This window comes from Trypanosoma rangeli, assembly GCF_003719475.1.
Source record: "Trypanosoma rangeli strain AM80 chromosome Unknown Tra_15.4_contig_00296, whole genome shotgun sequence".
NCBI lineage: Eukaryota > Euglenozoa > Kinetoplastea > Trypanosomatida > Trypanosomatidae > Trypanosoma > Trypanosoma rangeli.
The window spans coordinates 11,767-22,095 of record NW_021706040.1 but is presented as its reverse complement, the minus strand read 5'-3'; the positions used below and the strand labels follow the sequence as shown (position 1 = coordinate 22,095).

The window sequence follows — 10,329 nt, the reverse complement described above, 5'->3', positions numbered from 1 at the left end:
CCTGCGCTGGTGCCGATCGTCTGCAGACGGGCATGCGGCACTCCTACGGTAAGCCTAACGGAACCTGCGCTCGTGTTCGCATTGGCCAGATTCTCTTGTCGATGCGCACGAAGGAGGGTTACATTCCACAGGCGCTGGAGGCTCTCCGCCGCGCCAAGATGAAGTTCCCCGGCCGCCAGATCGTTGTCATGTCCAAGTACTGGGGCTTCACGAACATTCTCCGCTCCCAGTACGAGGAGCTGCGCGATGCCGGCAAGCTGCAGCAGCGTGGCATCCACGTCAAGCTCATCACGCCCAAGGGCAAGATTACGCAGCACAACCTGATGGCGTGAACAACAACCACCTCGTTTATGTTTGCTTGTTTTTGTTTCTGCTTTTAAGGTTTCTCTTTTTTTTTTCACGTTGTTGAACTGCTTTTGCTTTCTTTTTGCCTTTACTACTACTTTCTCGGCGTGGTGAGCTGCTCCTACGACAGTTAACAAAAATTTTTCGTCTTTTTTTCCCTCTCGTGTCCAGGGCGACGGGAACAGTGTGATATTTCAACTGTAGGGAACGTGTGTCGTTTAGCTTTGGGGCTTGGAGATACAAGTATTCATGTACAATGATGCCGTCAAAACAATGTACGGGTATGCGGTACCTGTCCCTCTTACCAATGGGGGTTGTCTCACAATGCTGTCTGTGATTAACGCCCTTGAACAACTGGACCAAACATGTGGCTGTGTATTTGGAAACATTGAATCCGCAGTTCAGAGTTCACGTGAGAGGTTGGAAGGACTTAAGGAGCGTATTGAAATGTGCGCTGCACGTGTTCAACAACTGCACGGGCGTCGCGAGGCGATAATGGTTAAGAGCCGGTCTCGGTTTCCTAAGGGTTGCTATCGTACCATGCACCTTGCACAGGCTCCACTGGAAACACGGGATTATTTACTGCGGCATCAGCATCCCATATTGCCAGCATTGTTCGCCGTGGACACCTCCGACTGTGACACGGAAGCCTCAGTGTACAGCGAGAAGGGCGCTGGCCTCCTCAACAATGACAAAAATAGTGTCCTTGATGACCAGCAGTGTGGCGAGCTAGGGCGAGACAACTTTTACCATCGGCCGATTCAGCGCCTTGAAGGGAAGGTGGAGGCGCAGGGGCCTGTAAAACCGCAGCACCCTTTACATCGCGCGGGGCTGGCTGACGCTATGCCGTTGGCGGCATTGTGGCGGTATCACAGCGTAGCAGAAAGAGGGCTTGGACGTCTGCCGCGGCAACTGATGAGTGTCAGCTCACTGCTCCTGTTTAACACTCGCGAAAATCTCTACAAGGAGTACCATGAGTTAGATGTTCTGAAACAGCAGAGGGAGGAGCGTGTGGTAGCAACCAGGCGGCGACTTGGTGGCGCGGCCGATGTGCACCGGGACTACATGACACGATTCTCCTCTGATGAATATGCCTTTGTTCCGCTTATGGAAGAGGTGGTAAACCTTATGAATGACCTTCCAGAGGATCTGCCACTGGAAGGCATCGCTGATGTTGCCTGGCACGCATACACACTGGAGGCGGAGGATAATATTGCACCCAGTTGGCAGCGGCGGCTTGGTGAGGAGAGTGCAGTAGCAACAGAGAGCACAAGGTCTCTACGTGATGGCGAAAAGACGCAAGGTCACACACTATCAATCACCCTCGGCCCGACAGCAACAATAACGCCGTCGTCGTTTATTACCTCTTCTTTTGCGCCTGAGGTCTTGCCGCCAGCAGTGTTGCCGCCGCCATTACCGCCTACGGGTAAAGCACCGCCACCACCACCACCACTGCCATTGCCGCCCAAGGGTAAAGAGCCACCGCCGCCGCCGCCGTTGCCGCCCACGGGTAAAGCACCGCCACCACCACCACCGCCGCCACCACCACCACCACCGCCGATGATGATGAAGACAACAACAGCGACGACAATGGCCAAAGAGATGGCAGTGAGTCCTTTGCCACAGCCACCATCCATGCCGCCAGCTGTCAGGATTCTTCATGTGCTTGGTAACCCCCCTCCTGCACCACCACCTCCGCCACCACCAGCGAAGAGTGCCCTCACGAGACCGCCGTCAAAGACAGAGTCTAGACCAGCTCCCAAGGTTGCACCAAAGAGCAATTTGGGCACACTCTCTTCCCTTCTTGCTAATCGCCGGAGGGGCATTCTTGGAATGCACTCGGACGAGGATGAGGAAGAGGTACTTCGGTCTGCTCCCTCGAAGGGAGTTAGAAACGCTAAAGAGTCAGCTTCCCAAGCAGTGACGGCACCGCCACTCTCTGCTGCAAAGGCGGTCCTGCCTCCACCACCACCACCGCCAGTACCGGGTAAGTTCCCCCCGAGGCATATGGACGATGATGATGATGATTGGTAGAAACACCGGATTTTGTTCCATTAAGACATTGGCTTGAAGAAACTTGGTGTGGACCAGATTAGTCCTAAGAACTTCCTTGGTTGCTGCCGATGGATTTGGTCCCAAGAAAAAAAAAAAGAGTCTCCTTTTATTTCATGTGTATGTGTCTCTGTGTGTTCAGTTTCCAAATGTGTTTTGCCACCGAGTCTCCATTTTTCATATCGAAAATGCTTACAGTCAAGCCTTGTGAAAGGTGCTGATTTGCAACAGTCGGACGGCATTTAATTTTTTATTGGATGTAGTGATGACACAGATATGGTTACTGTGACTTCTGTAATTTTTTTTTATTTCTCTGTGTTTCTTACTCCTCCTGGGATATGCTGCTTGAAAAGAGATGCCATCCCGTAGCGGCACGGTGTCGGCGAGTGCAAATGAATCAAAGTTAGGCAGCAGTGGGACAAAATCGGTGCTCTCAGCAACGAGTTACGTTCCCGCTGTACTCGCAAACCCGCTTTCGATACGGGCAACAGTGCTCCGCAGGCCGGAGTTCTGTGAGGCGGTGTCACCTGAGTTGGTGGAGGAAGGTGACATCCTTTTTGACATTCTTGCCAACCCACTATATCATCCTTCGCTCACTGGCGTAAGCAACAACGACGTCCAACCTTTGGTGCGGCGATGCGGTGAGGCAGCTTCCATCTCCGTGAACGGGTTTAGCTCTGCTCTCACACTTCCCGCCTCTGTTGGTAAGTTTTTTGTTGGTCAACCGTTTCGAGCCTTTTTAACTTTTCACAACGCTGCGACTTATCCACTGGTCTCCATGGGTTTCTCCATTGACTGTCTGCACCCGACATTGCATCGTTCAAGGATTGTGGATTACGATTGCCATCATCTGGAGGGCAAAGGCAACGTGTCGTTTACAGTGGAATGTGCCCTTGAGGAACCAGGTCAGCATACTCTCGATGTGCTGGTAACCTACATTGATATTGTCAAGGAAGCAAGGCGTCTAACCTGGTCCTTTAGCATTCAGGCGGAGAAAACCATCATGGAAATGAATCGCGTTCTTCACGTTATTCCTATAACTCGACGTGGAAAAAATATACCTACTCAATTGTGCGCGACAGGTCCCACAGTTGAGGAAATGATGTCAAATATCGCCTTGCCAACAAAAAAATACGTTTTATCAATGTGCCTTCAAAACGTGTCATCGGTGCCTCTGGTTCTTGTTAGCGTAAAACTGCACACTGAAGACGTCTTTCAGGTTTTGCCGCCGCCGCCGCCGCGTCACTCTACCGCGAAACTAGATTGGTCCCCTCCGTCATGGTGGCCTGCTGGTGTAGCGAAGCCGAAACATGATGGGGAGGCATTTCGCATGCACCACGCCTGTGGTGGAAAGGACGCTGTGGAAGACGTTTATTTACGCCCAAAGGATAAGCGGTGTTACTACTTTGAACTGGTTATTAAGCCAGATTTTCTTCGCTCGCTTCCATTGCGTCACACTGCTACTGGTGTTGCCGGGGCAGTGGCGCCTTCCAACTTAACAGACGTTGGATATGTGGAATGGAAGTGGTGTCGGGCCAACGGTGATAGTGGCGTAGAGCGCAGCAGTCGGGTGCGACTTAGTCACCTTTTCTTGCAACCAACGCTGGATTTTTTTGTAAGCAATGTGACGCCAGAGACACCAAGAGTTGGAGAGCCCACAACCTTCGAGTGTGTTGTCGTTAACTACGACACGAAAAAACAGTTTGATTTGTCTCTTCGGGTGCGGCCTGATCTGTTAGCACCGTCCTTTTTGTATGCAGGCCCACTACTGAGTCCTTTAGGCTTCATTAATCCTCGCGGTACCATAACTTTTTCTGTGTCACTTCTACCGTGGCAACCGGGATGGGTCACGCTGCAGGGAGGGTTAGAACTGTGTGACGCGCGGGAACCTTCAACTTTGTTGTGGCCACTGCCGCTGGAAAGAGCTCAGTCCTTGCTTTTTAATTCACCGACAGTGTCAACGTCGGCGGTGACGGACACACCGGAGCCACCTTACCCCCCGGTGCTTTGCGAGCTACTTGTTTGCTGAGGATGTCTGCTTCGTGCTTCCGCGTGTCTTTTGCAATGGAGTCTTTTTTTGCAGTGATTGGGATAACGTTGCGACATCTTCTTGCGTTGCTGCTGTTGAGGGGGGTAGGGGTAGGGAGGGGATTTGCCCGGCGGGGCATTATTCCCTTTTTTTTCTTCTTCTTTTTCTCTATATATATATATATATATATTCATGTTGGCCGAGGCCGTATTCTATCTTTTTTTCCCCTTACTTTCTATATCGTTTTTTTTTTTTGCTTCTACCCCGATGCTTCGTGCCTTTTTTGTTTGAGTGCTTTGAGAATGGAGGAAGGAAAGGAGGGAGGGAGGTGGTGGTGCTCTTGCACGGTTTTAGTTTGGACTGCAGGTGATCTTCTGACTAGCAAGTACACTCTCGGATAGGGAGGACGCAGACCGTGGCAAAAACATGAGGACTTCACACCTTTTTAGGCGGAAGTTGCCAAGTCTTGGATGCTGCCTGTTCTGGAGCGCCGCAACAGTGGCGCTTGCTCAGGGACAACGCGCCTCGTGGCACACGCCAGCGCGGTTCATCGTGAGCGGTGGTGGGAAGAAAGGAACAGGGAACCCCAAGGCGTCCTCCGTGAAGCGCATGCCTCCTCCGCCTCCACCTCGGCAGCAGCGGCAGAAACCGGCAGCCTCCTCGCAGCAGGCGCACCCTGAGCCGCTGTTGGCGTCGCAGCGGCCGCTGCTGGACGTGGACAAGATCATCATTGCGTTGACGGATGTTTTTATTGCCTACCAAAAGCATCTCCGAGCCTGCAATACGGTGTCACAGGCGACGGCGACAAGCCATAGTAAGATAGGGGGAGAAAATGGTGTTCGCGTGCCGTTTTATCCTCCTGTTCCACTGGGGTATATTGAGAAACATTTTCAGCCGTTGCTGCTACGTCTACTCCCGGCTGATGTCACCCGTGGCGACGGCAACTCCAAAGCGGTGCGGGTTTCAGATAACAGTACCGATGCGGGGATAAATAGGCAGCACCTTACAAGTCGGATTCAAAGCTCTGGCGTCTTTACATTAACCTCCCTGCAGCGTCGAATGGTTCAACGCGAAGAGGCAAGTAACGAGGACGGCACGGCCATTTTGCTACGTCTTCGACCAGGTGTCCGGGAGTTGGCAGTCGAGATTGCCACGTTTCTGTTTTCCTTGGAACCACAAAAAGTCACAGTGAGAAGGGCGGTGCCGCTGGCGGTCATCCGGCGTATGTCGCTAACCCCAGCCGCGGCTTCTTTTATACGTCACGAGCTCGCCAACGACGTCAGACGACTGCTGCTAGTCTACACACACGACGTCTTTGCTGTAACGAAGAATGGTACAATGGTCCAACTGCTAGCAGCGTCTGTAGAAGATGGGAAAGGTGTTTTGCCCGTGACTTTGTCGGCCACAACGGCGGCAACGCGGGAGCCGGCGCAAGACCTCGTGACATCAGCCGCACATACACAAGAAAATGTCGCAAGCTTCACAAACACAGAGGCGGACGCGAAGATGCTGCCTGATCATGTGGCTTTTCCTTTTTCAGCTGGGGAGGAAGGCACAGTTGTACACATGGGAAAGCGATTTATTGCGCCGGCCGCAATGGAACGCTACCGGCTCTCGCGGTGTCTGGCACCTTTTCTGGATTTTATTTCAGTGATAGTTCCCGTTGGCGACGGAAGTGGTGGGGAGAATGGCTCCTTAGTGGTGGCAGAAACTGATGATGGCTTCGTAGATTTCGCCGCCATACGTGATCGGGCGGTGGCAAACTACCCGAGCCTTGCCCCTCTTCTCGTCTTGGACCATGGCGACTTGCCAAAGCTTCGCTGTGGTCTTCTGCTCTCCGCTCTCAGTGCATTAGGAGTGGAGTGTCGCTGGGGACGTTCACTCCCGCCGCAACACCAGCGCCAACAGCGGCAGCTGCAGCGCCTCACCACGAACATCGGTTCCCCCGATGGAAATGGGCCTGTTATTCCTTCGCCGTCGGATTAATCTGCAAGCTACAACCGCAGCGTCAATGCCCCTCTCACGCATAGGGGAAAAATTGCAGGTGCGTCTCTTGCTTTCAGACCTGCAGGCGGAGCTTGATGAGCCCGAGATATCACGGCGCAGAGTGGATTGGTGGAAGTGGTCGTTCCATAGCCTTCTCGTTGAAGATGATCTCACTGAAGGAGCAGTCACAAATGAAGAGCAAACGCAAAAAGATGATGTGTGGGGCCACGCATTCTTCAGGGTACACGCGATCGTCTATGAGGAGTTAGTGACAACGCCAGCAATTGTGATGCCACCTGACCCTACTCTCGTTTTTGCATTGAAGGACCTCAGTTACCCTGCTGGGGTCTCCGCCAATCGTGCATTTGTGCAGCATCTTTTGCGTCAATTTACCCCGCGGCAGTATGAACATCTGCATGATACCCTGATTAGAGGCGTGCAAGGTTGTGTTTCGCCTCTTTTTAAACACGAAATAGAAGAGAGTGTTGCGTGTTTGTTTTTTCCGTATGGACAATGTGATGCAGGCTCACGAGACGGGCGTTGAGGAGAACAACAGTAACAGGGGTTCCAAGAGTGACAGAGAGGTAAGGCCGGGGCCTATTGTGTTTAATAAGTATGTGGATGGCTTTTATGACCCAACAGCACCTACACAGCTGCCGTGCATCCGCCCTCGCACGCTATCGGAGGAACCACCGCTCGTGTACCGGAAGCTTCTTCCTGCAAAGGTGGTGCTTGAAATTATGTGCTGCCTACATCATGAGCAACTGCGTCGTGCGGAGGAGATTGGACTTGATGTTGATGATGATGGGCAGCTTGCCAACGGCGGTGATAAGGATTGCTTCCTCTCCTTTGCGGCACTCAGTCACACGCTCCAACCCGCAAGTCGGTCGTATATTCGTGACAACATTGGTGATCTGACGATGATTCCTCTCCTTTTGTCATGCTTCCCACGGTACTTCCGTGTGCCCGCAATCGACACCGTGTCATCATGGTCTGTCGTCGGCCTCACACGTGAGGGGAGACACTTGGCTCAACTGCTGGAAGCCTCACTATCATCGTTGGCAGAAGAAGGAAAAACCTTGCCGTATCGGAGCCAACGTACTGGGTGTTTCTTTACGGGTGACGCACGTCAACAACTGGACGCCTTCCTTTTGTGGCGTTGAGTGCGGCTAGAGACTTGTTGCTTCATTGCTTTTTTATTTGGGTTGGGGTTAGGTGAGGCATGTAAGAGGAGGGAGGTCGAGGGGGGCGGATGAAGAATTGAACAAAGACGCATGGTAGAGCTGCATGATAGATAAAGTGATGGTATGTTTTCTCTCTGTCGGCGCCATCACTTTGTTGCTGTTGATGTTTACACTTTTTGTGTGTTTCTCTGCTCTCCCTTCGGCTCTATTTCCCAGCGACAGTGAAAAAGACGGGTGAAAAGTGCGTGGAAGTGGTCTGTTTGTGGGTGTAGCACACTTCTAGTCTGCGCCTACACCCAGGGAGCTAATGAACGTTAACGTCCTCACCGTCATTAGCCCCGACGATGGAAAGCGGTTTAGACTCAACATTAAAGGGGACATTGGACGAGTGACGATTGGACGACTGAAGCAGTGCCTTGCCACAGCCACCTCATGCTCCGTTCCCGCTGCGGATCAAGTTATCAAACTTAGCGGCACCCCGCTCGCCCGGGACGAGGAAGTGTGTGCCGCCTACGGCATTGTGAATGGTTCCACCCTCACTCTGGAGCATCGCGCTAACGTCGACCCGACGACCAACCACACCGCATCCTTTCTTTCCCCCCACCGTCAGGCGCTGGAGTACCAAACCATACGCCAGCAGGAGGAAATTGTTGGTGACGAAGTGACAAGGTACGATAACACGCTTCTAGGAAAAATTGACCGACTACAGGATCAGGTGGAGGCAGCAGAGAGGAAGAAGGAAAAACTTCAGCGAGAAAAGGAGAAGGCAGAGCGGGAGTTGGAAACGGTTCGTAAACAGGAGGAGTTTGCTGAGAAGGAAAAACAACGTTTGACTCAGCTGCGACAGAGCGAGGTACAGCGTGCAGCTCGGCGCGCAGCAGACTTGGCTACACGACGTGAGTTGCTCAAAGCGGAAGAGGAAGCGACTCGAGTAGTGACGCAGCGGAAACTTGATAACGAGCGCCGCAGGGCGCTGCTGGAGCAACAACGAGCCATGTACACAGCGGAGAGGGAGCGTCTGGAAAAGGAGCGGAAAGAGTACGAGCGGCGGGCGAAGGAGCGTGAGGTGAATATTCGTGCGAAGGAGATTGAAATAGAGCAACAGGTTCTCGCGGCAGAACGCGACAAAAGAGAAGTGGAGTTGAACCGACTTGTGTCGCACCAAAATCGATTGTTGTACTATGACCGTGTTGGTAGGCCGCCTCCACTCGAGTTGATGCATGCGGGGTTGAAGAGGGCAGGCTGGTCAGGTGTTGATTTATCGGATTTGCCTTCCGCGGCGCTGAATAGTAAAGATGTGGTGTGGGGAAAACCCTACGACGTGAACGATAATGCTCCCACCCAGCAATGTCAGTCAAATCTAAAGCAAACACAAGAGCAGAGTGAAACCCGACATTCACCTGGTCTAATAAAGAGTGAAGACAATGATCATGCCAGCAACCACCTTGACGACACTGTCCAAGATGAGTCATCTCTAACAAGGGATGCCAGCAACGTGATAAAAAATATGTTACCGTGCAAAAATAATAGTGTGCTGAATCATGGTATTAAACTGTATGATGCGTGGAAAAACGCGGTTGATAACCTAGTTTGCATGGGGAGAGATTTTGGCTTAGAGAATGTGTTAAAGTTTGATGAAAACAACACCTGTGTCATAAGTGTTGACGGGCAGTACACTTTATTAGTAACCTTTGATGCAACAACAGAGAGGCTATATATGTATTCCACCCTCCTGGCAACCATTCCACCCGACCCGGGTGTTCGACTGCGTGTCTACGAGTTTTTAATGGAGGGGGCTTTACTAGGGCGAGAGATGTGTGGCGGCGGCGTTGGGGCATCCGTTAAGAATGACTTTATTCTCCTTTCCACCAGCATATACTTGCCTATGAGCCTTCCCACAACCTTGAGTGCTCTCGCACCCCAGTTTGTGATGTCTCTCAACAAATGGCGAGAAAAACTTGCAGAGCTACTTAAGGATGTGGATGTGCAGCCCGTGACCAGTCTGGGTAAAAATGGCCCCAGTACAGCAGAGAATGCAAGTGAATTAGAGTCGAGACGCAAGCCGCAGCAACACTTGCCCCGCCACACTACTGCATCTCCACGTGGCAGCGGAACTCTCAGTACGAAAAATGGTTCTGGTGGCTCAGTGATTGGGGTAAAAGCAACGGATAGTGTCACGATCAATGGTGTCTCTTCCCGTTATAGTGATGGGGTATTAGTTGTGGATGTAACAGGGCCTGCTGCTCTTGCTGGGATAGAAAAAAAAGATGTTATAAAGCAGGTCAATCACAAGCCTGTGACGAGCCTCCAGCAGTTTCAGCGTGAGGTATCTCGTTTGCCTCCGGGTGTAATGGTGCCTTTTGTTGTCGAGCGCAGCGGTGCGTTGCAGAGCTTCTCCGTCAGAGTAGGCGCAGCCTGATGCTGCGTGTTTGTTTGTGTGTTTGCAGAGTCATTCAAGGCGTCTTGTTGGCCGTGGCACACACCTTCTAGAGTGTGTGGTGGAGTGTGCGTGAGGCTTATTTTGTGGAGAAGGTTTGGTTACAGGGTTCGTCTGTGTCGAGTTGAGTTGGTGTGCGTGCGTGGCGGACCTTTAAAAGGGCTTGACGTTCTTGTTTTCATCTCTCTATTTTCACCCTTATATATATATATATATATGCAATGGACTCCTTTCTACTATCGCTTGTTTTTTTGTTCCTTTTTGATTTATGATCTCTTGGTTTCTCTCGGTTTATT

At 51.9% G+C, this 10,329-nt stretch overlaps 7 protein-coding genes across 7 annotated transcripts, besides 4 other annotated features; all 7 read left to right on the top strand.

Moving 5' to 3' along the window:
* Positions 1-32: 32 nt before the first annotated feature.
* On the top strand, positions 33-332 carry TraAM80_07283 (60S ribosomal protein L10; the record flags this gene model as incomplete). Its single annotated transcript, XM_029384083.1, has 1 exon — positions 33-332. The coding sequence occupies one exon, from the start codon at positions 33-35 to the stop codon at positions 330-332; it is 300 nt and encodes a 99-aa protein (XP_029236085.1).
* A 14-nt stretch (positions 333-346) lies between these two features.
* Positions 347-446: a sequence feature (A-rich).
* A 148-nt stretch (positions 447-594) lies between these two features.
* TraAM80_07282 (putative WAS protein family 3-like) lies at positions 595-2,379 on the top strand (the record flags this gene model as incomplete). Its single annotated transcript, XM_029384082.1, has 1 exon — positions 595-2,379. The coding sequence occupies one exon, from the start codon at positions 595-597 to the stop codon at positions 2,377-2,379; it is 1,785 nt and encodes a 594-aa protein (XP_029236084.1).
* Positions 2,380-2,752: 373 nt separating this feature from the next.
* Positions 2,753-4,426, top strand: TraAM80_07281 (uncharacterized protein; the record flags this gene model as incomplete). Its single annotated transcript, XM_029384081.1, has 1 exon — positions 2,753-4,426. One exon carries the CDS (start codon positions 2,753-2,755, stop codon positions 4,424-4,426), a length of 1,674 nt encoding a protein of 557 aa, XP_029236083.1.
* Positions 4,427-4,595: 169 nt separating this feature from the next.
* Positions 4,596-4,616: a microsatellite.
* A 114-nt stretch (positions 4,617-4,730) lies between these two features.
* Positions 4,731-4,755: a microsatellite.
* A 97-nt stretch (positions 4,756-4,852) lies between these two features.
* Positions 4,853-6,412, top strand: TraAM80_07280 (uncharacterized protein; the record flags this gene model as incomplete). Its single annotated transcript, XM_029384080.1, has 1 exon — positions 4,853-6,412. The coding sequence occupies one exon, from the start codon at positions 4,853-4,855 to the stop codon at positions 6,410-6,412; it is 1,560 nt and encodes a 519-aa protein (XP_029236082.1).
* A 25-nt stretch (positions 6,413-6,437) lies between these two features.
* Positions 6,438-6,956, top strand: TraAM80_07279 (uncharacterized protein; the record flags this gene model as incomplete). The annotated part of the gene is made up of 1 exon (XM_029384079.1): positions 6,438-6,956. The coding sequence occupies one exon, from the start codon at positions 6,438-6,440 to the stop codon at positions 6,954-6,956; it is 519 nt and encodes a 172-aa protein (XP_029236081.1).
* A 196-nt stretch (positions 6,957-7,152) lies between these two features.
* TraAM80_07278 (uncharacterized protein) lies at positions 7,153-7,575 on the top strand (the record flags this gene model as incomplete). Its single annotated transcript, XM_029384078.1, has 1 exon — positions 7,153-7,575. One exon carries the CDS (start codon positions 7,153-7,155, stop codon positions 7,573-7,575), a length of 423 nt encoding a protein of 140 aa, XP_029236080.1.
* A 328-nt stretch (positions 7,576-7,903) lies between these two features.
* On the top strand, positions 7,904-10,015 carry TraAM80_07277 (uncharacterized protein; the record flags this gene model as incomplete). Its single annotated transcript, XM_029384077.1, has 1 exon — positions 7,904-10,015. One exon carries the CDS (start codon positions 7,904-7,906, stop codon positions 10,013-10,015), a length of 2,112 nt encoding a protein of 703 aa, XP_029236079.1.
* A 217-nt stretch (positions 10,016-10,232) lies between these two features.
* Positions 10,233-10,251: a microsatellite.
* Positions 10,252-10,329: the final 78 nt, after the last annotated feature.